This window comes from Stegodyphus dumicola, chromosome 2, assembly GCF_044657685.1.
Source record: "Stegodyphus dumicola isolate Sdum_Otavi_A_Nest chromosome 2, ASM4465768v1".
Classification (NCBI taxonomy): Eukaryota; Metazoa; Arthropoda; class Arachnida; order Araneae; family Eresidae; genus Stegodyphus; species Stegodyphus dumicola.
The window spans coordinates 36,110,836-36,134,421 of NC_140769.1; the positions used below are offsets into that span (position 1 = coordinate 36,110,836).

Here is a 23,586-nt window from a genome sequence, read left to right on the forward strand (position 1 = left end):
TCTTAAAATTCTTTGCTTAAAGCCATCTTTCAAAGTACTATTTAAGATAACAGGGTAATAAAACAGTAGAAATTGTAAATGTATACTAAACCCTATATCTTTATAGTTAATACATCAAACTAAAATTTTTCCGAAATTCCCATCTGAATTTATCGTTTACTATATGCTCTCCTTCAGCTGTCAGTGTATAACTTTATTGCAATGTTCTCCTTCAATGTATAACTTGTTTATAATAAGAATAGAAAATTAGCTTCAATAGTCAGATCTACAGTATCAAAAACGCTTGAAAAAATAAATGTCAAGTCTCAAGATCTCCTAACAATCTCCTATTTACTAGACAGGCGCTTTAACCAACTAAGCGACGGTGCCCATATCAGAGATTAATTCAGTATGATATTTAGTTACGGCAAAGCATTCTGGGAGTATGGCTTAAGAGGGATACCTATAACGAAGATTTACGAAGGTAAGCTTGTTTTTATTTACGTTATGCGTAGAGGAAACTACGAAATTGTTCATGCAATTCATGTTTAGAATCAGATTACAGAATAAACTACCAGTATTCAGTAGTTTTAACTAATCCACTATTTAATCAAATATTTATCTCTCAACATTTTACTTCCTTGTACGAAGTAAAAAGGAAGCATTTAGTAATCGCGAAAATTTCGACTACCATATTTCAACGAAAATAATCATTTCGACCGCTATCGAATGCAATTTAACGATGTTTTTGCGTGCCATCTGTACGTAAGAACAGAATAAAGGACTCTTTTTCCCCAAAAGAATTATAAAACTGATTTAAAATAGATTCAGATGAGATTGTTTTCTGGCCTCTGTACGTACGTTCGTATCTCGCATAACTCAAAAATGAGTAGACTCAGAACGTTGAAATTTTGTACGTAGAACTGCTATAACATGTAGATATACACCTCCTATTTTAATTGCAATCGGCCGCACCAAACATATGTAAATATATGCGTATATATATATATATACACTTTGTTACTCGGCTGAGTGAGCTCAGTTTTTTTATTCTTAAATGTTTGTAAATTGAGCATTTTTTGCTTTAAAAAATGATTGAATATATTGTTCTTATCTTCCAGTTAAGGTTTTTATGCCTTTAGTTAACTTCCACGCAATAGTTGTAGAATTATCAACAATTTAAAAGTTGTTTAAGTGCGCCTAAGCCTAATTTTTTTACCATAGTAACCATATTTGTTTACATTTGAAACTTAACAGAATAGTGGATTTGCTGCCAATCTAGAGAAACTAATCTTCGCAACAACAAAGTAGCGTCTTCTTTTATTATTGCGAATTAAATTATGCTTAATCCATTCTGAAATTATCATTTAAGCTGTTAAATTATCCCATATATTGACACAGCATAGCATCCACAACAAATTAAGTCAGTTTCTACGCTTTCAGTGTCTTTTTGCCGAATGAAACCAAAAGAAAACTTTTAGTTTCGTGCACCGAAAAACCTGTCTTCTTGCCCGCTGGCCGTATTGCTTAATGCCAGGAGGCCTAACTAGTCAGCTTCAACCTTTAGACGTCTTCATTAATAAACCATTTAACAGTGCCGTAGCTAGGGTGGGGCAAGGGGCGCAGCATCTAGAGGGCGCCAAATTGATGCTACGAAATTTTTTAATGAAATGTTTTCCATTCTTGGCACACAGAAAGGGGCTCAAATTCTTCAGTTGTCCCCGGGAGCTGGAAACTCTCTCTACGCCCCTGCCATTTAAGGGATTTTATGAAGAAGTGGAACAGCTGGGTGCAGTCTTCTTTGTTGTATGACGACTCAGATGCTGATTTAAAAGAGGTTTCAAGTGACTTTTCATTTAGCTCTGGAGATGAGTGTCTGGGTTTGACGAAGAAGATTGAAAGGTGTTCTTTTCCAGATAGATTGGATATCTGCAGAAAGTATTACTTTGTATTTGCATTACTTTACATTTAAAATACTGTAAATTCATTATATTGATCAGTAATAAAGTTTTTTCCTTCAAACACGTGTATAAAAAAGGGGGCGCGTCTTATATACCGGCAAATACAGCACTTTTGCTTGTCGCGAAGTGAGAACTGAATTAATTGAATGAGAACTATAACTCTAATGAAATGCGAGGAAATAAGTTTAAATGAAAGGCAGGAAAAATGCGTATAATTTAATATTCCGTACAAGGAAGTCATGTTGTGTACACATCAGATTTTTTTCCAACTGTGATCTCGTTATTGCAAAATTATACTAATATTAAGGAATAAATTAATAGATTTTATTCTTCTATATTTTCTTGACACACCAACGACAAACGCAGCAAAATGTGATAGATGTACGTTGGGCTCCATTCTTGGCCTGAGTTGGCTGCGCGATTTTTCGTTTGGAAATTAAATACACTTACGGATAACAAAACATTCAGCGCAAAGAAGGAAATATGTTGCAACCTTTAAACTATGCAAAGAGCTGATATGATCCACGTTTTGTGCGGCACTTTCCAATTGCGCTGCAAATAGGAACTACAAATTTTCATAATTCGGTCCATAGTCAGTGTCATGTAAAAATTAAAAGCGTCGGTTAATGCAAGAAAAATTACGGAGTGTGAAGAAAGCCATAAACGTGAGGTTGCGCAACTCACGGACTTCAAGGCATGCTTTATCAATGGGAGAAGACGCAAGGGATCGGAGCGCCGTATAACCCACCACGTGGATAGTCTGACCATATCATTTGCTAATGTTCACAATAGTGGACACGTTTAAAGCACCCATTTGTAACCTATAGGTTGCAGACAGATCAGAAAAAACAACATTAGAGAAGATGGAAGGATCATGTCAGGCACATAACGAATCCCACAGTGAACCCTGTCTACTACACATGGATATATATTGGCTCCTGAACCCTCATGAATGAATGTCTCACAGAAACGACTCAGAAATTTCAGCGGGTTTGAATATTCCGAGGAAAGTGTGGATGTTTGTAAAGGTATTGTATGTGTGCAGCGTAAGGGCACTTGTACTAGCCAGCCGAGAGTTTAGTTTTCTCTCGAGGTTTGGTGGTAGGGGAAGAGGAGGAACATTTAGATCCGTCTTCTGGTGTGTCCTCAATCAAAGCTGGGGTGGAGCTGTACAGTTAGTGAGGTGGACTATATCTGTACTATTTCAGTGGTTAAATTCTGGTAGTCCGCTTACTTCTTCCTGCCTTGTCCTGCCTTTTTCAACTGTTACCTTTAACAACAAAACAAGGGCTCCGTTTGCAGAGGTGTGAGTTCAAAGTAATGTGAAATGTCACAGACTGGCGATAAGTGATGACAGCAGCAGAGGACATTTATAGTTTCATCAATGAATACGTGTTTGTTGATGGACAGCCGCTTGGCAGGCGCACTATCCAGACCCAGGATATTAAACGCACTATCCAGACCCAGGATTTGAAACCAATGCCGTCCAACAACCGTGGACTTGTCTACCTCAGGACAACATCTTGCGTCTATTCAACTCTGTGCCAGACTGAACTTTTAATATCTCCAAGCGATATCACGTGTTACTGAAGATGTAGAACTGCTCTTTCTGTAACTGTCCTACTGCTCTGTCTCGGCAGTTATGTGTATCATTCATATTTTTTATTACGTCAGAAAAACTTCAATTCAATCCCTCCTTTTCTGAGTATTAATTTGCCTATCGCATATACTTATCGAATCTCTCTTAGATCCTCTATGATAGTCTGTATGGTATATTTGATTACGGCAAAGCACTTGAGGGGTATCTGCCTAAGGAAGGTATGCCTTCATGGAAGACTTTCTGAGGGAAATTGGCTCGTACTACGCATGGGGAAAACCACGAAAATGATCATGCAGGCAGCTCATTTGCCATAACTCGAACCTCGGGCCAAACTACCAGTGTTCAGCGACTTCACCGTTCGACCGCTGATGGTCCCCGATGACATTCTGTAAGCAGATGGTTTATCACTATTATACGATAGCTAAATAATAAATGTTCACATGATATATTTTCTTATTTGATTGTCATAGAAAATTCTAGTTTCAAGCCTATTTTTATTTTTTTATTTTTTTTATTTTTTTATTTATCAATTAAACTTTTTTTTTCCAGGTGCTTGTTTGAAAATACAGATGCAACTGTCAAAACCCTTCGTTGGCCAGGATTAATTACACTCATGCTATCTAAAGGTCTGGGAAATCCTTTTCTGTCAGACAATTTCGTCAGCAAAGCATTAGATGATGTTGTTTGGTCATCTCAAGTTACTCTCGCTGAAATTATCAACTTGCTTCATTGTAGCATCGTTTTTGAGAAAGAAAATAAGCGAGTGTTATCTTCAAAGAAAATAAAGAAATCTACAATGCCATCCGTTGATGCTGACATAGTAGCGAACAGGTACTTCACATCTACAGTTCTCTACAAACTTTCAACTGTTAAAAATTATAAAGTAAGTTCTTGTTTTCTCTGAGTTAAATAAAAATGTATCATATGAAATATATAAGTAACAAACATTCGTAATTAAATTCTATGTATATGTGGGCTCAGCAGTAGGAAAAATGGTTAAAATTGGAAAAACTGCTAATTGCTGGTACTGTTTTCACAAAAAAAATTCTTTTTTTTTTTTAACTGAATTTCAGCGTTTCATTATGAAATATTTTAGTTTTCCTGAAGTGCGTTATATAAATTTCGAAGGCTGAGTTTTTTCGTGGAATCAGAAATGATCTGAAAAGTAAGGTAGAAGTCATTTGATAAATTTATATAATGCTTTTTTATTGTGGTTCCAAATAGAATCATGAAGTTCATGTTCTTATACGAATATATTTAAGAAGGGAAAAAAATAACTACTCAAACTTGTTAATTTCATAATTGTAACAACATAATTTCTTTCTAAAGCTCTTTTTCTTTATATGTACAAAGTGCATAACAAAATCCTTAAACATTGGAAAAAACTTTTAAACGTAGAAAATACGAGTTTCAAAATATCCTCTCTACCTACAATAAATTTACTACAGTGAGTACCGCTAAATATATCAATTCCAGCCTTATTTGATTTTATAAAGCGTCTGAATTTTACATGCGATGCTAGGCCGCACGCAAGGTTTCGTTTCGGTTAGCGACATAAGGTTGTATATTTTCGGGGGGGGATATAAAAATAAAATTTTAAAACTAGATTGATTTTATAGAAGATTTCAATAAAATTTTATGAATGAACTGTGCACATATCTGAAGCTCTCTCTCCTTGCATACGGGCCTGCTGTTGAGAAAAATACTCTTTTTCGATATGCTGTTTAATATGTAAGTTACATACACTTTTTTTATATGAAACTTTCATTATTTTTTTCCATGGATGACAAAAGCCGTCTTAATTCAGAAAAATTGTAATTATTTCAATATGTTACACAGATCAATACTATATGCAAGTATATCAAACATCATTTAAAACTTTATCCATTCGAATGTGTTGCATATTTCTTTTTCTTTTCAATGATGGTCTCCAAGCATTGCTTGTAACTTTCATTGCTTGCAGTCGTGCAGCAACTCAACATTGCTTGTAACTTTCTGTATCTCCACCTTTAAGTTCTAACGTTCTTCTCAAAATTTTTAAGGATTATCGAGACTGTGCTGCTCTTGGTGTACAGGATCGGGATTTTCATCCTCGGACTCACTTTCATTTTCACTAATTCCTTTGCTTCCTCTGATAACATCGATGATCTCTGCATCACTCTTTTCGTAGCAAGTCTCCATGTTTTCATCGATTCCCAAATATTCCAGGAAGGTCTCATCATGCATTTCGTCATCGTTATTCCTTGTCTACTGGCACATCTTGAGAGTTTCCAGAAATTTGATTGGGATGGTAGCCGGCTTTTTTAAAACGATTTGAAATCGTTTGCGAAGTTACTTCATCCCATGCATTTAAAATAACATGCATAGCATCTAAGAGAGAAATCGATTTAGCAGCTTCCTTAGAAGAACAAATTGCATCAGTCGTATTAATTTCATTAATAACATTTTGAACTACTTTCTTCCTGTAATAGCTCTTGAATGTTTTTATAACACCCTGATCTAATGGCTGAAGAATGCAAATAGTATTAGAAGGAAGGAAAACGAATTTTATGTTCCTCAACGAGAGATCAGTTGGATGGGAAGCGCAGTTATCTAACAACTGGATGGGGAGCTGCACTTTTTTTTTTTTTATTTATTCCACTTCGTAAGAAAATCCCTAAAAATATTGCTTGTCGTCCAAGACTTATTGTTGTAATAAATTACAGGCAAATGCTTGACGCCCTTCAGACAACGACGGGTTTTCCTTGCACCGATGACTAATGGCGTCTTCTCAACTGTTCCTCCCATATTATACGTTAAAAACACAGTAACACGCAGTTTCATTTTTTTAAAGCCAGCTAACGATTCACTTTTAAATATTCTGTTCTTTTAAGTGATATAATGTAGGGCTGGATAATAGAGACCAGTCTCATCAGTGTTAAAAATTTGATGCTCTTTAGTATTCTCGCAAAAGTCCAGCAAAATTCTTTTATATTCAGTTATCGGCTTCATTAGAATCTGCATATTGTTTCTCTCCGTGTCATTTTCTGAAAACGATATTGTTTCTTTCTTTCCATCTTGTGAGTCATCCAACGGTAGGGACACTGTCGATGTACTGCCGATGTACAAGCCTCCAGGAGAAGATGCATTAACATTATGAAGTGTGACATTATAGATAAATGGCGGACTCAATGGGAAAACTCTGCTAAAAATAATATGTTCATGAAGATTTTTGTTCCTAAGAAACATATCAATATTAACAATGACATAGACTTGAATCAGTTAATTACAAGTCATGGAAGATTTCCCTTTTATCTGAAAAGATTCCATGTTTCAAGATAAATGATTTATGTAAAGTATGTACAAAAGTAGGAGACAATGTCCACTTTATTACAGAATGTAAGTTAACTAGATGCATTGATGGAGCGAACATAGATTTTATGAAAAATGGTTTACTTAGGGCAAGAGGAATAACGCATAAGATTATCAAGATTATTAGCAACAATAAAGAAGCCATTGGCATTGTGTGATTCGTGTATTTGTATAGTTGTGTGGTGATTTTTGTACTGGCGTAGCCCGTATATGGTCATAGGGCAAACTTTGATTTGCAAAGTGGACCGGGCTACACCCTAACAAAACAAAACAAAACGGTAGGGACAAACTCCTCTCCTAACATTTTGGAGAATTCTGATGCCTTTTGATACAAGATTTCTCGTGGCGTTCTTGTTCTTGGCATTTCGAAAGCACTTCGAGAGGGCAATTTCTACATCGATAAGACTTTCTACTTCGCTTCCGCTTACGTGAGACATTTGTACTTGCTACCAATTCATTCGAAATTGCATCCCCTCTTTTCAAAAACGTACATAATGCACATTGTAAAATTCCGAGTTGTACAGAAGTTTCACGTTGGCTGCATTTTGGTAAGCTATTTGCTTCAACAATTCTTCTTTATCTTTTAATCTTGTCCTTGCGTTTAGACATTTTGAGGCACGACCAAACAACAACAGCACGCTATGAATGGGTAAACTGAACGAACTATGTGAGGAAAAAAGAGAAAAAAACAATTTTTAAAAGCGATTCTGCCTCATGTCTTTTGTGTGTGTGTGTTGTTGTTCTTGCTGTGATTGTTTCTCCTTTTCCGAAAGTACAATTCACAACTGCACATCAGTATCATCACTTAGGGAGGGAATTCAAAAATGGACTAGTGTGCTTCTATTACTCTTGTTACGCTGAATCTTTGAAATTGAGCATGTTGTTGTTTACGTTTTATTTTGCATTTGCTTCCCACTTATAAATGGATGGCCTATAAATGCTGTTATCATTTTAGTGGAAAATCTCGTAGTATCTCCTTTTATAAGTTTATTGATCGTCAACATTTCACTTTCGCGAAACTTACAACGCAACATATTATCGCTCTTTATATCGAGAAAATGACTCAAGCTACAATTCGCCTCGAATATAATGCATTTACCAACACATATGATTTAAGAGAATTCAAATGCATTATTTTTTTTATTTAACTTAGTGAATTTAGCATTTTCTTATCTCAATGCTTGTTTTCTTTGATTTTGAAAGCATAAGATTCAAAACATATATTGTGAATGATCTCATTATACCTATTATTAACATTAAAAGTTATATATAAATAAATTAAATACACTCGTTGTGAATAAATTCATTCTGCTTGAAGAGTATTTTGTGCAGGCAATAGATTTCAAAGTGAACAGTTATTAATGTAAAATTTAATCCGCTAAATGCGTAAGAATACAAATTAGTAAAGTTCACTTTGAATAAAAAACCTGTGCATTGGCTATTATTATAGAACATCTTTTTCATATAGACTGCAATAAAAAATGCTATAACTTCTGCTATTTACATATATAATTATGCTTACATTTGATCTAACTTCGCACTGAAAATTTTCAAAAGAAATCCACGATGTTTTAATTATTGCAAAACATTTTTAACCATCTTGCTTAAAGCATGGCAATTGTCTTGTGAAATGACAGAAACATTACTCTAAGCCCATTCGTCCATTCTAGAAACCACTCCCTCAGTGGCTATACAAATGTGTAGTTACGAAATACGCTTCCCGCAACTGATATGAGCCATTTCTGACAAACCTCTTGTATCACATCCCCACCTATGATTGGTTCAGATAAGAAAAATCGCAGTTCCACGTGTAAAAGTGAATAGATCTTAAATGAAATCACTAACGTTGAACCACGGGGTTTTGACATTTTCAGATAAGAAAATTTTGGCATTTGCACCTCCACGTGCGACAGTGAACCGACTTTGAACAAAATCACTAAACTTGAGACACAAACTTGGGTTTTTTACTTTTCAATTTTAAAAGAGATTTGATTTTTACAAGCGGTGGCGTTAATTTTATTAAGCGGTTTTTTTTATAATGATATTGTAATCATTTGAATTCGTCCCTTAGGTTTTGATTTAAGCGGTTTATTTTATAAAGCAGTGACTTTATTAAGCAGTGCTCATTGTACATCGCATAAGTCCGAATCATTCAGTCAGTGCTTTTAGATGAGAACTTAGAATTCGATTAATCGTGTTAATCGTGAAAACTAAGCGAGATGGCGAAAAAGCGTAATTAGAAAACACATACAGTATTGCCGACTTAGTATGAAATTACACCCTACATACACTTGAATAGATTAACTTGAATAGAACACTGAAAGAAATTAACTTGAGCAGAAGCCCTTCAATGCAGATTCCACGGTATCTGACTACTGACATAAATTTTAAGGAATTCCATCTTTCCTGATCTCATGGCTTCGTGGTGTCATTAAGAGGATGTCCGGCTAAGATTCGGGAAGTTCGGATTTTGACAAGGGTATCGATGATTGTCTCATCTTTCCTACTACAAGAAATTTTAAATGACTGTACAGATAGTGCCCGAACTAAAATGTAATAAATGATAATTCTTCACCATCTGGTGATCCATCGAATGAGTTCCCTCTTTCCCAGGCGCCATTTGAGTAGGGAAGAATGCAAATAATTTTTCATTTTATTGCGTTCCTTCGTGTTGTAAATGGACACCCATCCGGCAAGCAATCAAGAGGTCCAGATTTCGAATATGGGAGCGGGCATGGCTAATTTTTTATGCTTCCTTTTCTGAAATAAACCTGATGACATCGCAAAGACATTTCCATTTTGTCCTGTACGGCAAATTTTGCATAATTTATGAGTTCAGCGATACAGTGCAACGCTAATATAAGGGTTGCTAACAGATAATCAAAGGTGATATAACCGGTATAACTTCATGAGGAACTCACTGTGTCTTGACACACAGATTTCTTGGTTAATATTATGTGGACAAACAAGGCGAAAGTCGAGCGTAGTGTGGTGTCGACACAATTCGCACTACTGAACACTAGCAAATAATGTGGAAGAATAGTAGAATTTCAATGTAAACTGGTGTTTTTTATTCCGCAGTTTTTGTTGTCATGACAAACATCCTTTATTTCTGAGGGGTGTAATAAATACTTTTAGTCAGATAAAACATTTTTTTTTACTCTATTCTAATTTTATTAATACGAAACAACTAGTTTCTTACGTATATCTATATCTTTAAGAAGTGTAAAGTTCTTATTTTTTCAATACTATATAGCTTTTAAGAATTCAAAATGAGATTATTATAGTAATACTTGTGCATACCATATAAATTCTCATCTTTTAAGTAGAACAAAAAACTAAGTTCATACTTCTTGAATAAAAACTCAGCTTTAAATATACACTCTAACTGAAAATAGTTTTTGCTATTTTAGGTGCTTCTTCTCTTAGCAAATGTCTTAGAATCATTAGCTATAAATAGAAGTTCCAACAATAACGATTTCCAAGTAATTCATAATATTGGTGAATGGGAATACGAAGCATTCCATCCACGCGGTCTTCTTCTAGCAAGTGGATGTCAAGCTACCCTAGAATTAGCAGGATATGATAACAAAATTCAAGAGACAGCTTTTGAATTTGGCCACTGTTTTGCTCTTGCCATAAAAGTAAGTGTAAATGCATTTTATGTTTTTAATTCTATGAAATATTACCGTACACTGTTAGAATTTGTTTCTTTATTGTGATAGGTATTGTATTCAGAGCGTTTTAACCGCAATATGCACGGTTGTTCTTCAGGATCATTTTAAAAATGAACAGCATATTTTTCCTGTATGTTATCAACCTTTTTACACGGACTACAGATATTATCTTGTTGGCTACAGGAGCATTTTTTCGCGCATTAGGTGAGGATTTTCAACATCTTTGGAGGATCAAAACATATTAAAAGGCCCCAGTAAATGCAGTTTTGGAATAAAAGCTGACGAAGCCCTGGGGGAGGGAAGATTAATTCTACAATAGGGGGTTTCCAAACTTTATGTCAGGTTACTAGGAATTATTGCTTAACAGAATCTTGCATTTGTTCATTATAGGACCAAGTAATGAAGGCAGAGTTCCCTTTTTACGTTCGCGTTCCCCGCTACTACATGCTCACAGTTGAAAAGTTTTTCATTTTTAATCATTTTAAGTAATCATTTTCAAGTTACTTTAATCTTTTTAATGACTTTGAAAAGACGTTGGGGACAGAAAATATGAAATTACAACTTTTGAATCTTCAGAATGTTTCATGTTAAGATCCCATATAACACACAAAAACTTCTCTAGTTTTGTTTTAACAACAGAATTTCCTTTAAAAGTACAGCAAAAAAGATAATATTTATTAGTTCCTCTCAATTACACTAACACTTATTTTCTATAACGAATCTCAAACAAGCAAAGCAAGTTTTTGTGAAGAACATCTTAATGACTGTTTACAAAGGAGAATATCAAATCTAAGTTCTCCAATTTATACGGGAATATACAGTAATTTAGAGGTACTGTTCCAACAAAGTGCCAAATAACTTATAAAGCTTTATAGTCAACATAGTTTGATGCAAATCAATTATATATGATGGAAAAAAATATGTGTTTACAGTTAATAATATGCGTATATCATTTCAAGGTTTGATTTATTTAATTACGGCAAAGCAATCAGGGACTAATTACTTAAAGGGAGGGATGCTTCGTGGAGGATTTCCTCAGGGAAACTGGCTCGTATACAAGTTACACATAGGAAAAAACATGAAAACGCCCATGTAGTTCGCCTGAATTCGAATCCCAGATCAAACTTCAAGCGTTTAACAATTTTACTACTCGGCCACTGGTGGGCCAAATCATTTGAAATAATTTAAATTAGACTTTAAACAATAACTTTTGTATATTAAGCTTGGTTTCTTCTGTAGTATTCTTGTGAATTATATGTATTATATTACATCAATATATGTCTTGAAAACATGTGTTACTAATTACTTATAACAATAAATTTTCTTTGCAAAATTAAATGACTCTCATTTCACAATCGAAAGTCATGCACTGTAGTACTATTTGATATAAAATTATTGGTGACCATTCCTTTAGCATATAATTTTAAATGTTAAGTCACCAGCGACAAGTATAAGAAGCATCTTTTTCCATAAAAATATTAGTACTTTGAGATAGAATTGGATATAACATTTAGAATTATGAAGCAAGAACTAAATCTGATTAGTCACAACAAACCTAGAGGATAAAGTTATTTGATTCAAATTTGAGAAGTAAATCACAAAACTAAGTGTACAAAGATTATATTACATCAATATATGTCTTGAAAACATGCATTACTAATTACTTATAACAATAAATTTTCTTTGCAAAGTTAAATGATTCTCATTTCACAATCGAAAGTCATGCACTGTAGTATTATTTGATATAAAATTATTGGTGACCATTTCTTTAGCATATAATTTTAAATGTTAAGTCACCAGCGGCAAGTATAAGAAGTATCTTTGTCCATAAAAATATTAGTACTTTGAGATAGAATTGGATATAACATTTAGAATTATGAAGCAAGAACTAAATCTGATTAGTCACAACAAACCTAGAGGATGAAGTTATTTGATTCAAATTTGAGAAGTAAATCACAAAACTAAGTGTACAAAGGTAGTCATGAAACTTTATATAGTTTTCATCATGAAAATCAATACACAAATTACGATATACCATCGAAGTACCCATCCAACAAGCATATAGAAAATGATTCAAGTTATCATTTTCTATAAGTTTGCTCCAAAAAAGAATCATATGGATATTTATCAAAATTCAATGAGCCATTACTCAGATCACTTGAAATATTAAGTTTCTAAAGAGGCATTACAACAGTCCATAAAAAGAATTACTAATTTGATATATGAAAAAAATATGTGTCTAGCTTTATATGCGTGTTACAATTACAATTGTGTTTACCTTTATTTATAACATCTGAAAATATACTTTTTAATGCTAAAGAAATATTAACATTCTATTTAAAAAGATTTGCTCTATTGATTAATATCAATTTAAATTTAAAGGTTAAATGTGATTTGTAATTAAATCATAAAAAATTAATGCATTAATTGTTTTTAAAGTAAATCATCAATCCTTGTTGTTAACATTTTATTTAATTATTTAAGATTCATTTTAAGTTTTTGTAAAACTCTACCTGAACTATATTTTACTCAAAACAGCACTTTAATAACTTCAGTAGAAAATGAACACACAGAAAATTTATGATGATTATGAAATATAGTTTTATATTTTGTTTTTTCCATTAAGGCTAATTCAGATATTCAACAATACTGGAAGTACAAAACATCACAGACATCCTCTATTGACATAACCAGCTTCCCTATAGTTCTTCATCTGACAAATAATCCTGAAACATTAGCAAGCATCTACAACAGCAGGAAAGATCTCGATAACTTAAACAGTTCAGAGGTAAATATAAAATTAAAAGTTTCATGAAATGTGTCTATTATGTGAAAATAATTTACATTTATTTCTTTGTTTACTCTTAATATTATTTCATGCAAATACAGATCACAAATAAAATATTTATGCTAAAAATATTCAAATATAAAATCTTCTCTATGACAGTAACAACCTAAGAGAAGGACTCGAGCATCAATCATACATCAAAATTTTTCTGTAAGAATTCCTGTTTTTTACTTAATTGTAAAAATGCATATTTTTTTTTCAAAACAAATTTTGCTTCATAACAATAAAACTTCTCTGCTATATGCATTAAAAATATTTATGCTATTCTAAATTTATAAATTTGGAAGACTGAGGAAGCTGGAGACAAAATAATTGAATCCCTCAATTAAAATCCCATTTATACAGGGTGATCAGCGAATAAGCCCTGATTTCAAACTTAAATATCTCTACAACAAAGATCGATAGAATTATGCAGTAAACTGTATGTTCATTAGCAAAACTGTAAAAGTAGTGTACAAAAATTTAGAAAATTTAGTTACGAAAATCGTTAAAGATGGCACTCTGCGCTGAAAACTCTTTTCTTGAAAAGAGTAAAAATAAATAAATAAATAAATAGATAAAGTGAAGCAGCCTTTGCAATCAAAATACAATTTTTTCAAAATGGTCAGCATTCGAAACAATGAGGTGGTGTAAACGAACAATGAGGTGGCGAACAATAAAATTTGACATCACGTCTTGCAATGTCTCAACGGAAATAGAATCACATGCAACACCAATCAACTTTTCAAGCTCATCTAGAGTAGCGGGATGGTTTCGATAGACAGTGTCTTTTAATGCACCCCGCAGAAAGAAGTCGCAAGGATTCAGATCAGGAGAATATGAAGGCTAAGCTATTCGTGTGCCAGTCAAATGCGAATAATCTAACACAATTACTCTATTCCCAAAGTATTCAAGAAGAAAGCGAAAAACTTTATCTGCTCGATGTGGTTGGGCCCCATCTTGCAGGAACCAGTCGATACCTGGTCGATTCTCCAACACTAGTTGAGTGCTGACAAATTGTTACAAAATTGTAATGTAACGTTTAGTAGTTATCGTTTCTCGAAAAAAGGGTCCGATAATGCCTCTGGCGCATACCGCAGCCCATGCAGTAACTTTAGGCGAATGCAGTGCTTTTTCTTCACGCGAATTAGGATTTTCGGAAACACAAAATCTCCAGTATTTTTTTATTCCATTCAAATGAAAATGTGTCTCATCTGTGAGCTAGATGCAGCTCACATGAAATCTGTCGTTGTCGACCATTGTTGGAATCTGATTCGTAAAGTCAACCCTTTGTTGCACAGCTTTCATGGGTATGGCCTGATGACTTCGGATTTTGTATGGAAACAGCCGTAGGCTATTTTTTAATATTTTTTGTGTGTTCATGTACTTCAAACCTGTCTCTGATGTAATCCATCGGATGCTTTTCCTAGGATTTTGCTGAACAATTCCAGAAACTTTGGCTGTATTTTCAGGAGGGACTACAGTTTGCCTAGGCCCAACATTTCCCTTTCAATCATCAGCCACGCTGCCAGTCCGTTCGAATTTCGCTCGAATTCGAATTCTGTTCAAACTGGTTATTTTACAAAAGCATATGAATGGGTTTCGCATCGGGTTCAACTGGAACATTGAATTGGTTTTGAAAACTGCCACGTGTTGCCGTAGGACTGTGTTCTAATCAGTGAAATTCCAGAACCAAAAAAACATGTTGTTCAATGGAATACATTATTTCACTTTCTACGCTAGCCTTTTTTCACTAGCCAACAGTCGTACTGATCACTTTCGAATTCGAAGCCCATTTTTAAAGGCTATTGATAGGTACAGCGATTACAGCGCCATCTGTTAACGACTTTCGTAACAAAATTTTCTAAACTTTTGTACACCATTTTTACAGTTTTGTTAATAAACGTACAAGTTTACCGCATAATTCTATCGATCTTTGTTGTAGAGATATTTAATTTTGAAATCAGGGCTTATTTGCTGATCCCCCTGTATTATTACTAGCACATACAGTACAAGATATACACATAAAACTGGATATACAGTATAGTACAGACAATGTATGTCCTGGGCATACAGTACTATAATGTATGTATACGTCTAATACTATAATGTATATTGGACATAAATTATAATGCATAATTACATACATTTGTAACACAGGGACATTAATTATACTGGTCTTTATGTAGTGGAAGGCCTACCAGAGCTTTTAAAAGCTCCTTATCTTAAGACACAGAATATATTTACTATTGTCTAAAAACTTGATCTGAAGGCCTCTTGGAATGCAAGGCCCTACTGTTGACTCTATTTGTGCAACCCCATAAATCTGTTTCTGGGAGAAAGGGGGGGGGGAGCATTTCATTAGAAAATTAATCTAATGTTTGCTGAATATGAGCCTATAATATAAATTAATTATCTTATATATAATATGCATTACAATTTGTTATTAAAGTCTCAATTCAAATGAAAAAGTTAATTTTATATAATAACTTTTGATAATAAATTTTTGTAAACATTTGCAAAGTAAAAAGGTGAAATGGCAAGTTAACAATTACCACACATTAAATCTGATATTATTTAATAAAAATACAGACAATAATTTCAAGAATAATTCAGAAAACTTTAAAATGCATTTTTCTCTGCTTTTGTTTAAGCTGACATGAAATTTAACATTATTTCATTAATACCATTTAAAATGTTCTTTGCCATATTTATATTTATCATTAGGAAAATATTTTAATAGCATTTTATTGTGTTTTAATTACATGGTTCAAACTAGTAGTAGCAACATTTACTACTGCTTTTTTTTTTCTTTTTATTATATTGTTGTCAGATCATTATTAATATTCTGAGATTATTACTTATCTCAAAGCAATTCACATAAAATGAACATTTCTAATTTTTATTTGTATATATTGCAATCTTTTTCAAAATGCTCATGGCAAAATAACAAGTAAATTAAGCACGTTTTGTCACCTGATATTCTTAATGATTCAAATTTGCTTATCCATATAATTTTATTCTGAAAATAGAACTAATATGTTCAATATGATTTTGCAGCTCAATGAAATATTTACCTCTACCTCAATTATGGATGAAGCAAAGGACCAGCTTGCAAGCTATGTACAAAAAACAGTAAATGTTTTAAAATTATTCAAAGATTTGGGGAATGATGAAGTTATTAAATATTTACTGAAGTTAATTACAACATTGAATATGAAATAGGATTTTTTTAAATTCAAATATTATGTCACCAGAAACATTTTTTTTAATTCATATTTGGTGCTATAAATTAAGCAGCATAATAGAATTAATAAAATATTTGTACATTATAAGCATTATATCTGTTATTTCACTTCTCATTTTATTTCACATACATCCAAAAAAATCATAATAATAAATAATTTGTAGCGTACATCTCGTATTATTTCGCATACACCAAAAAAATCAATTAAGTACTTAATATTAAAATCCGAAAAGGATTCAGATTTTAAGGATTCTCCCAAAAGGGCTCTCTTAAAGTTTAATATTATTTATCAGCAGAGATTACTGATAAAAATAGTCCAGGTGGAAGAATGAAACATTTTTATAGTATTTTAGATGATGGTTTGGTTTAGTTTATTATCAGCAATCTGCCTAGGATATTACATGAATATGCATTCAGACTAACGTGGGAACTGTACATAGCTTCTATATATTTAAAAAGAGGAAAAATATGTAACATAATTCTATAAATATATCTAATGTTTTTAATTAGATATATCATTAATTAAATGCATCTTATTAAAATCAATCAGATTAAAAAGTAAAAAAATAATATTCTTAAGAACTGCATCTATTGCTTTTAAACAGTTTAGTTTATTAATAACAGATAACAATATCTTACATTTTACATAATGGCAATTAAAAGAAAAGTGAAACTATGCAAAATCACATTTGGATACCAATAGCCCTTTTGGCCCAATAATAAATAAAATTAATTAATAGTGGCAACAATAAAGAAATAACTCAAATCAACTTATTAAATTTAAAAAAAAAAAACTTAGCAATAACCAAAACTGGAAAAAAATTTTCATTAAAAATTTACTTTATTTTTAGCAAAAGAATCTTGTTAAAGCCCTAACAATCATAAATGATTGCTGTGTTTTATCCACTATAATATTTTAGTTATGATACAAAACATTTAAAAATAAATAACAATGACTGGTATTTACTGATTTTTTAAAATTTATCCCAACATATATCCATTTAAAGAAATAATACAAAATTTCATGAGAGCTCTATTTATTCTAGGAATAATTTAACTTTTGTATCTACTTTTTCCACATAAAAACTATTTTTAGCTCACTGCCAAATTTAATATACATTAAATTTCAAGGTTGGTTTGGTTTGGTTTATTTAATTATGGCAAAGCACACTAAGGCTATCTGCCTTTTGGTTTGGTTTATTTAATTATGGCAAAGCACACTAGGGCTATCTGCCTAAGGGGAGGGATGCCTTCGTGGAGGACTTTCTAAGGGAAACTGGCTCGTATACACTTTACACATGGGGAAAACCACGAAAACGCCCACGTAGTCAGCCCATTCGTGGGATTCGAACCTCGGACCAAACTATCAGTGACTTTACCGCTCGGCCCTCATTGAACTTCAAGAATCAAGTAAAATAGATAAATATTTTATAAATATAAAATTAAGAACCTACCTCAAATGAAATTAATAAATTTTACATATTAAAATGGATGCAAACCAAAACCATTTTAATTAAGTAAGAACCACTGCAATGATTAATAAATACAATGCTAAAGTTCAAAAACTCAGAAAGTAAATTGAGTCTAAATTTCCATATAAACGTATCTTATGCTTCTCCAAAGAACATTAATTGTCCTGGTACATTTAAAAACAAGTCTGAAAAAAAAAATTTAACCTAATTTATTTGCATATGCTGACTTTTCCTCTTAATGCACTTCCATGATCAATGTTTTTCCATTGCTATTAAACAGACAGAATTTTTACAAATTGAAAAGTGTGATTTTTTGAAAAAAGCACTATCTTCCTCAAAATGCATAATTTTCAATGAAACAAACATCATCATATTGTTAGCATAGTCAACATCAATCTAAGATTGCAATTTACCTGAATTTAAATTTCCAGATGAGTATACTCTTTTTTTATCTGAAGTAATCAAATCTCTCAATCAACTCAATCAAAACTAATAATCCTAAATTTAAAATAAATTTCTGTATGGGTTTTCTCCAAGTTTAAATTACGATAATCTCTTAACTGGTGTTAATTATGCTGAGATTTATCTTTGTAGTACACTATAAAAATTATTTATTCTAAATTAATCATCTTATTTAAGGATTAAGTGGCATTACAAAACTTTTCACAGTAAATGATCAGTAAAGCATTTATTTCCCAAAATATTCCATTTATTTTCTACAAAAAATATTGAAAATATGTACAAAGTTTACAATTATTAGAAACATATAACATCTAATGTTTCAGAGAATTAATAATGTTAGATAAGGCTTTTGCTGCTGCTGAAGATCCAAATGCGGGCAAAATATCTTCTGCCTGTTGTGAATACTGTGCAAGAAGTTTCTTTGTTTTTTCGACACTATCATCTGCCATTATTGAACGATATAACTAAAAAAGTTGCAAGTAAATATAAATTAGCATTTTTTAAAAGAAAACTATTTGCAACAAGAGTAATAAAAAACTTTAAATTTACATCTGCATATAAAAAGAAAAAGTTAGTCAAAGTTCAAGCATGTGAAAAACAGATAACAGATGAGCTTAACAGATTTAGCTCTTAAAAAGTTTTGTTTATCAACAGCTGTCATGCAATGACATAAATTAAAACACTGTTTGTGTAAGAGTTACTACAAGATAATTCTGAAGGAGTCTCTTACCATTTCCGAAAAGAAGTGATTTGATCATACACCATTGATATTAATTTAAAGAAGCATTACTGCTCTGAATATTAGCGATTTTTAGCTACGTGTGAAATGGTATATTTACTTAAATTCTAATACTTTGATTTGCATAATGTGTGACGACATCAATATTTGCTTTCATAATCTCAGCTGATATAAAATATATTGAAGATTACGGAAATGTCAAGCTTGTAGATTTAAAACATTATAGGATAGCATGATCTTATTGAGAAAAAATTTCAAAATTGTTTAAACCATTTCTTTGAAAGTAATTTATTTAAAGAACACTTTAATTTTACATAACATACAAATATTATTCTACAAACAGAATAAATAGAAACTATTTCATATATCCCTATCTATACACATTATTATTTTTCTTTTAATTAACTGAAATTTAAAATGGAAGTATGCTGATTTACCATTTCAGTATTTTCTTCAAAAATAAGTCAAATATTTCTTCTAAATTGCATAAAATTTAAATTATATTTATGAAGAAGTGGCTTACTAAAGCTCCAAAAGGCACACTTAGTAAGTGTATTATATTAAAACATTCTGTGCTTTAATCTTTGATATAAAAAAAAAAAAAATACAGTCTGAAATCCAGAATAATCTAATATCTGGCACCATTACTTTTTTCCTAATAATGTCTAGGAATCTGGAATATAAAACTTTAAAAAATAAATAATAAAAAAGCAGGCATACTGTGAAAGCAACTTGTCTCCCAATTTACTTTTTATTTGTGTGTTACTTTCAAATGCCAACTGGCTAAGGCATGGCCTCAAACTCAAATTGCATGTGGGTTGCATGCATTATCTGTAAGCCACTGATGTACCAGATTTTTTTAATGAATATATACAGGGTTATTAAAAAAAATTACAAAATGGCATGCAAATCAGGCATACCACAAGGATCAATAATCACAGAGGAACACAGGGTAAATACACAGGAACACAAATGCCACTACAGGGTGCTAAAGCCATGAGAGGGCATTGCTATACAAACATGAGCTGAGAAAACAGAGATTGTCTTCATTCAAGCCATAGATGCATTGGTAGTAACACAGCTATTTACACATCCCACAAAATGGCTGACATGCATTTGATTAATGGTATCTCCTACTGCAATGTGCGAGAAACTGAGCGAATGTATCGTGAGAAATAGCCTGATAGAAAGGTGCCTTACCACTCTGCATCGACGATTGTTCAAAACCAGCTCGTTTAACATGCATAAGCTGGATGCTGGTTGCCAAAAATCACCTCAAGCAGTTTTTTTCAGAAGAAAGAATTCCTCAAGAACTGGAGCTTAGTACTTCAATAAGTACACAAGTTGTATACCGAGACACCCATATCCCTTAACCTACCGCCTGTCGCATTTTACATGACCAGAGGCTGCATCCTTTTCATTTACAACATATCTAGACATTGGAACTGGAAGACTACAACAAGTGCATGGAATTTGCACATTGATTTTTGCAACGAAATGCTGCAAATCAACATCTCACAGCAAGTGTTCTCTTCACTGATCAGGCTACGTTCTCACTAAAAGGTGTGATGAACATTCAAAATGTGCACACTTGGACAGATGAAAACCTGCATGCCTCACAACACAAATTTACCCTCAATGTGTAGGCTGGCATTGTAGGAGACTGTTTATTTGGTCCATACATTCTCCCAGAAAGACTTGATGGTTGTATTTATTTTGCATTCTAGCAAGAGATTCTGCCAGACATGCTGAATTATGTTCCTATGCCAATTCATCGGTGCATTCAATTTCAGCGCAATGAGAACTTCCACGGATTTCAGCAAACAAATCAGAACACATCTGCAGGCTACTTTCCCTGGGTGCAGTATTATTTGCAGTGGACCAATTAAATGGCTGGGGTTTTTTAAAAGGACTTATGTATGAAACATCTGTTTCTTTGCTGGAAGACTTAATAGGAAAAATTGCTGTGACAGCATACCTGGCATCTTTCAAAAGGTGTGCCATTCAATACAGCATCGATGTCAGGCATGTTTCGATGCATCTGGTAAAAACTCTGAGCATCTCCTGTAGTGGTCATACATTTGTAGCATGTGACTCATATAAATAGATGATCTGGAATGGTTTTGTTTCTTGTCTCCGTACTACAATCAAAAGTCATTAATTCGGACACCCATAATCCGGAATAATCTATAATCCGGACCTCAAAGGTACAAACTTTCTGCGCATGCATCGCGTTGAGGCATGCGCATAGGCGTTTACGCGTGCGCGTAACACCTTTACGGCTGCGAATATGCATGTGCGCACGCACATAATACATTTACGCATGTGCATTGAATGTATAACAGACGGTATAAGCTAAGCTAAAATTATCTAATTCAGTTAATGTTGCAGATTGCGTTGTTCCTTAATCTTCGAATTGGATCCGGCTTATTATTTTTTGCAGACTGTTAGAGCAATTTTATAAAAGTAAGCTTGAACTTTCGATTATGTCAAATAGAATTTCCGATATATATTTACTAATATGTAAAGGATCCCGATAGTGAAGAAAGTGACACAGTAGTTATTGAAAACGAAAAAATTTCAATTGACAAATTAGTCGTTATTCTCGATACAGCAATTATAGGACTTGAACAGCGGAACTTTGTAACTAAACAAGAAATTATGTCTGTTTAATAGAATTAAAGAGAAAGTATTATCACATGAAACGTAGCAACTTAAGCAACTTACACTGAAAGAAATGTTTAATAAAGTAAACAAATAAATATTAAGCTTTTTCTGTTTGTAAATTTTGATCCCGTTTAGATCACAATTGTTCTTTATTTCATAAATTACGGTTTCATATTTTTAATTTTGTAATTTCTGCATGCCATCTTACCAGATTTAAAATGATGATCTATAATCCGGAAAAATCGATAATCCGAAATCGCCGAAGTCCCGACGAGTCCAGATTAACGACTTTTGACTGTATTTTTAATCCCCTCTAGTGGCTCCAGATAGCATTTGCGACCCTATGTTCTTATATGATTTTTTATCCTCGTTGTATGCCTGATTTGCCATGTCATTTTGTAAACTTTTTTTAATCATCCTGTATGAACAAACTAAAAAAAATTAATATCATAAATAAAAAAAAACTATAATTATTTTGTATTTGAAACCTAAAGTTTTGTAACTGCAGCACATTTTTATTGGTTTCATTTTGTAATTCAAATACAGTCAAAAGTCGTTAATTCGGACACCCATAATCCGGACCTCAAAGCTACAAACTTTCTGTGCATGCGTCACATTGATAAAGACCTTACCGCTGCGAATATGTTTGTGCACGTGCGCAAAATACGTTTACGAGTGCACGTTTAATGTATAACGGACGTTTTAAGCTAAGCTAAAATTATCTAATTATCTATTTCAGTTAATGTTGCAGATTGCGTTGTTCCTTAATCTTCGAATTGGATCCGGGTTATTATTTTTTGCAAACTGTTAGAGCAATTTTATAAAAGTAAGCTTGAACTTTCGATTATGTCAAATAGAATTTCTGCTATATATTTACTAATATGTAAAGGATTTACAAACCGAAAGTATATTTCGAAGTTCATTAAAAAGTGGAATTGCTGCAAAAAATGGATAAAGGCATATCCTTTGTTTATCTAAACTTTAACGTTTGTTTATCTAAACTATGTTTATCTTTAACACCTCGGCGGGCGCGCTATCAATTGGAAGTTGATCTGTCAGCAGGAAGTTGATCTGTAAGATAAGGATATTATCTTCAGGGCAGATGTTTTTATTTTATTTGGCTTATAATTCCTTACTAAATGTAGTATTTCATCTCGATGTACTCCGTCTTTGATATGGTTTAAATCAAATTCCTCATCATTATAATTTGCTTCCGATAGTGAAGAAAGTAACAGAGGTTATTGAAAACAAAAACATTTCGACTGACAAATTAGTCGGTATTCTCGACACAGCAATTATAGGACTTGAACAGCGGAACTTTGTAACTGAACAAGAAATTATGTCTGTTTATAGAATTCAAGAGAATGTATTATCACATAAAAAACGAAGCAACTTAAACAACTTACATTGAAAGAAATGTTTAATAAAGTAAACAAATAAATATTAAACTTTTTTTTTTTGTAAATTTTTATACCCTTTAGATCATAATTGTTCTTTATTTCGTAAATTACGATTTCATATTTTTAATTTTATAATTTCTGCATGCCATCTTACCAGATTTAAACTGATGATCTATAATCTGGAAAAATCGATAATCCGGAATC

The 23,586-nt window shown here is 32.6% G+C and overlaps 2 protein-coding genes across 4 annotated transcripts in view; one reads left to right on the plus strand and one right to left on the minus strand.

Annotated features, from left to right (window-relative positions):
- LOC118191199 (all trans-polyprenyl-diphosphate synthase PDSS2-like) overlaps positions 1 to 16,736 on the plus strand; it is a 36,130-nt gene extending 19,394 nt beyond the window's left edge. For both annotated transcript variants that reach the window (XM_035362001.2, XM_035362000.2), the window contains 4 exons: positions 4,090 to 4,423; positions 10,305 to 10,535; positions 13,195 to 13,356; positions 16,456 to 16,736. In XM_035362001.2, coding sequence (XP_035217892.1) covers positions 4,090 to 4,423; positions 10,305 to 10,535; positions 13,195 to 13,356; positions 16,456 to 16,620 — 892 coding nt within the window. In that variant the 3' untranslated portion in view covers positions 16,621 to 16,736. The remainder of the gene's footprint in view (positions 1 to 4,089; positions 4,424 to 10,304; positions 10,536 to 13,194; positions 13,357 to 16,455) is intronic.
- A 2,065-nt stretch (positions 16,737 to 18,801) lies between these two features.
- LOC118191198 (all trans-polyprenyl-diphosphate synthase PDSS2-like) overlaps positions 18,802 to 23,586 on the minus strand; it is a 31,018-nt gene continuing 26,233 nt past the window's right edge. For both annotated transcript variants that reach the window (XM_085810570.1, XM_035361999.2), the window contains exon 5: positions 18,802 to 19,040. In XM_085810570.1, the coding sequence (XP_085666696.1) occupies positions 18,888 to 19,040 (153 nt within the window). In that variant the 3' untranslated portion in view covers positions 18,802 to 18,887. The remainder of the gene's footprint in view (positions 19,041 to 23,586) is intronic.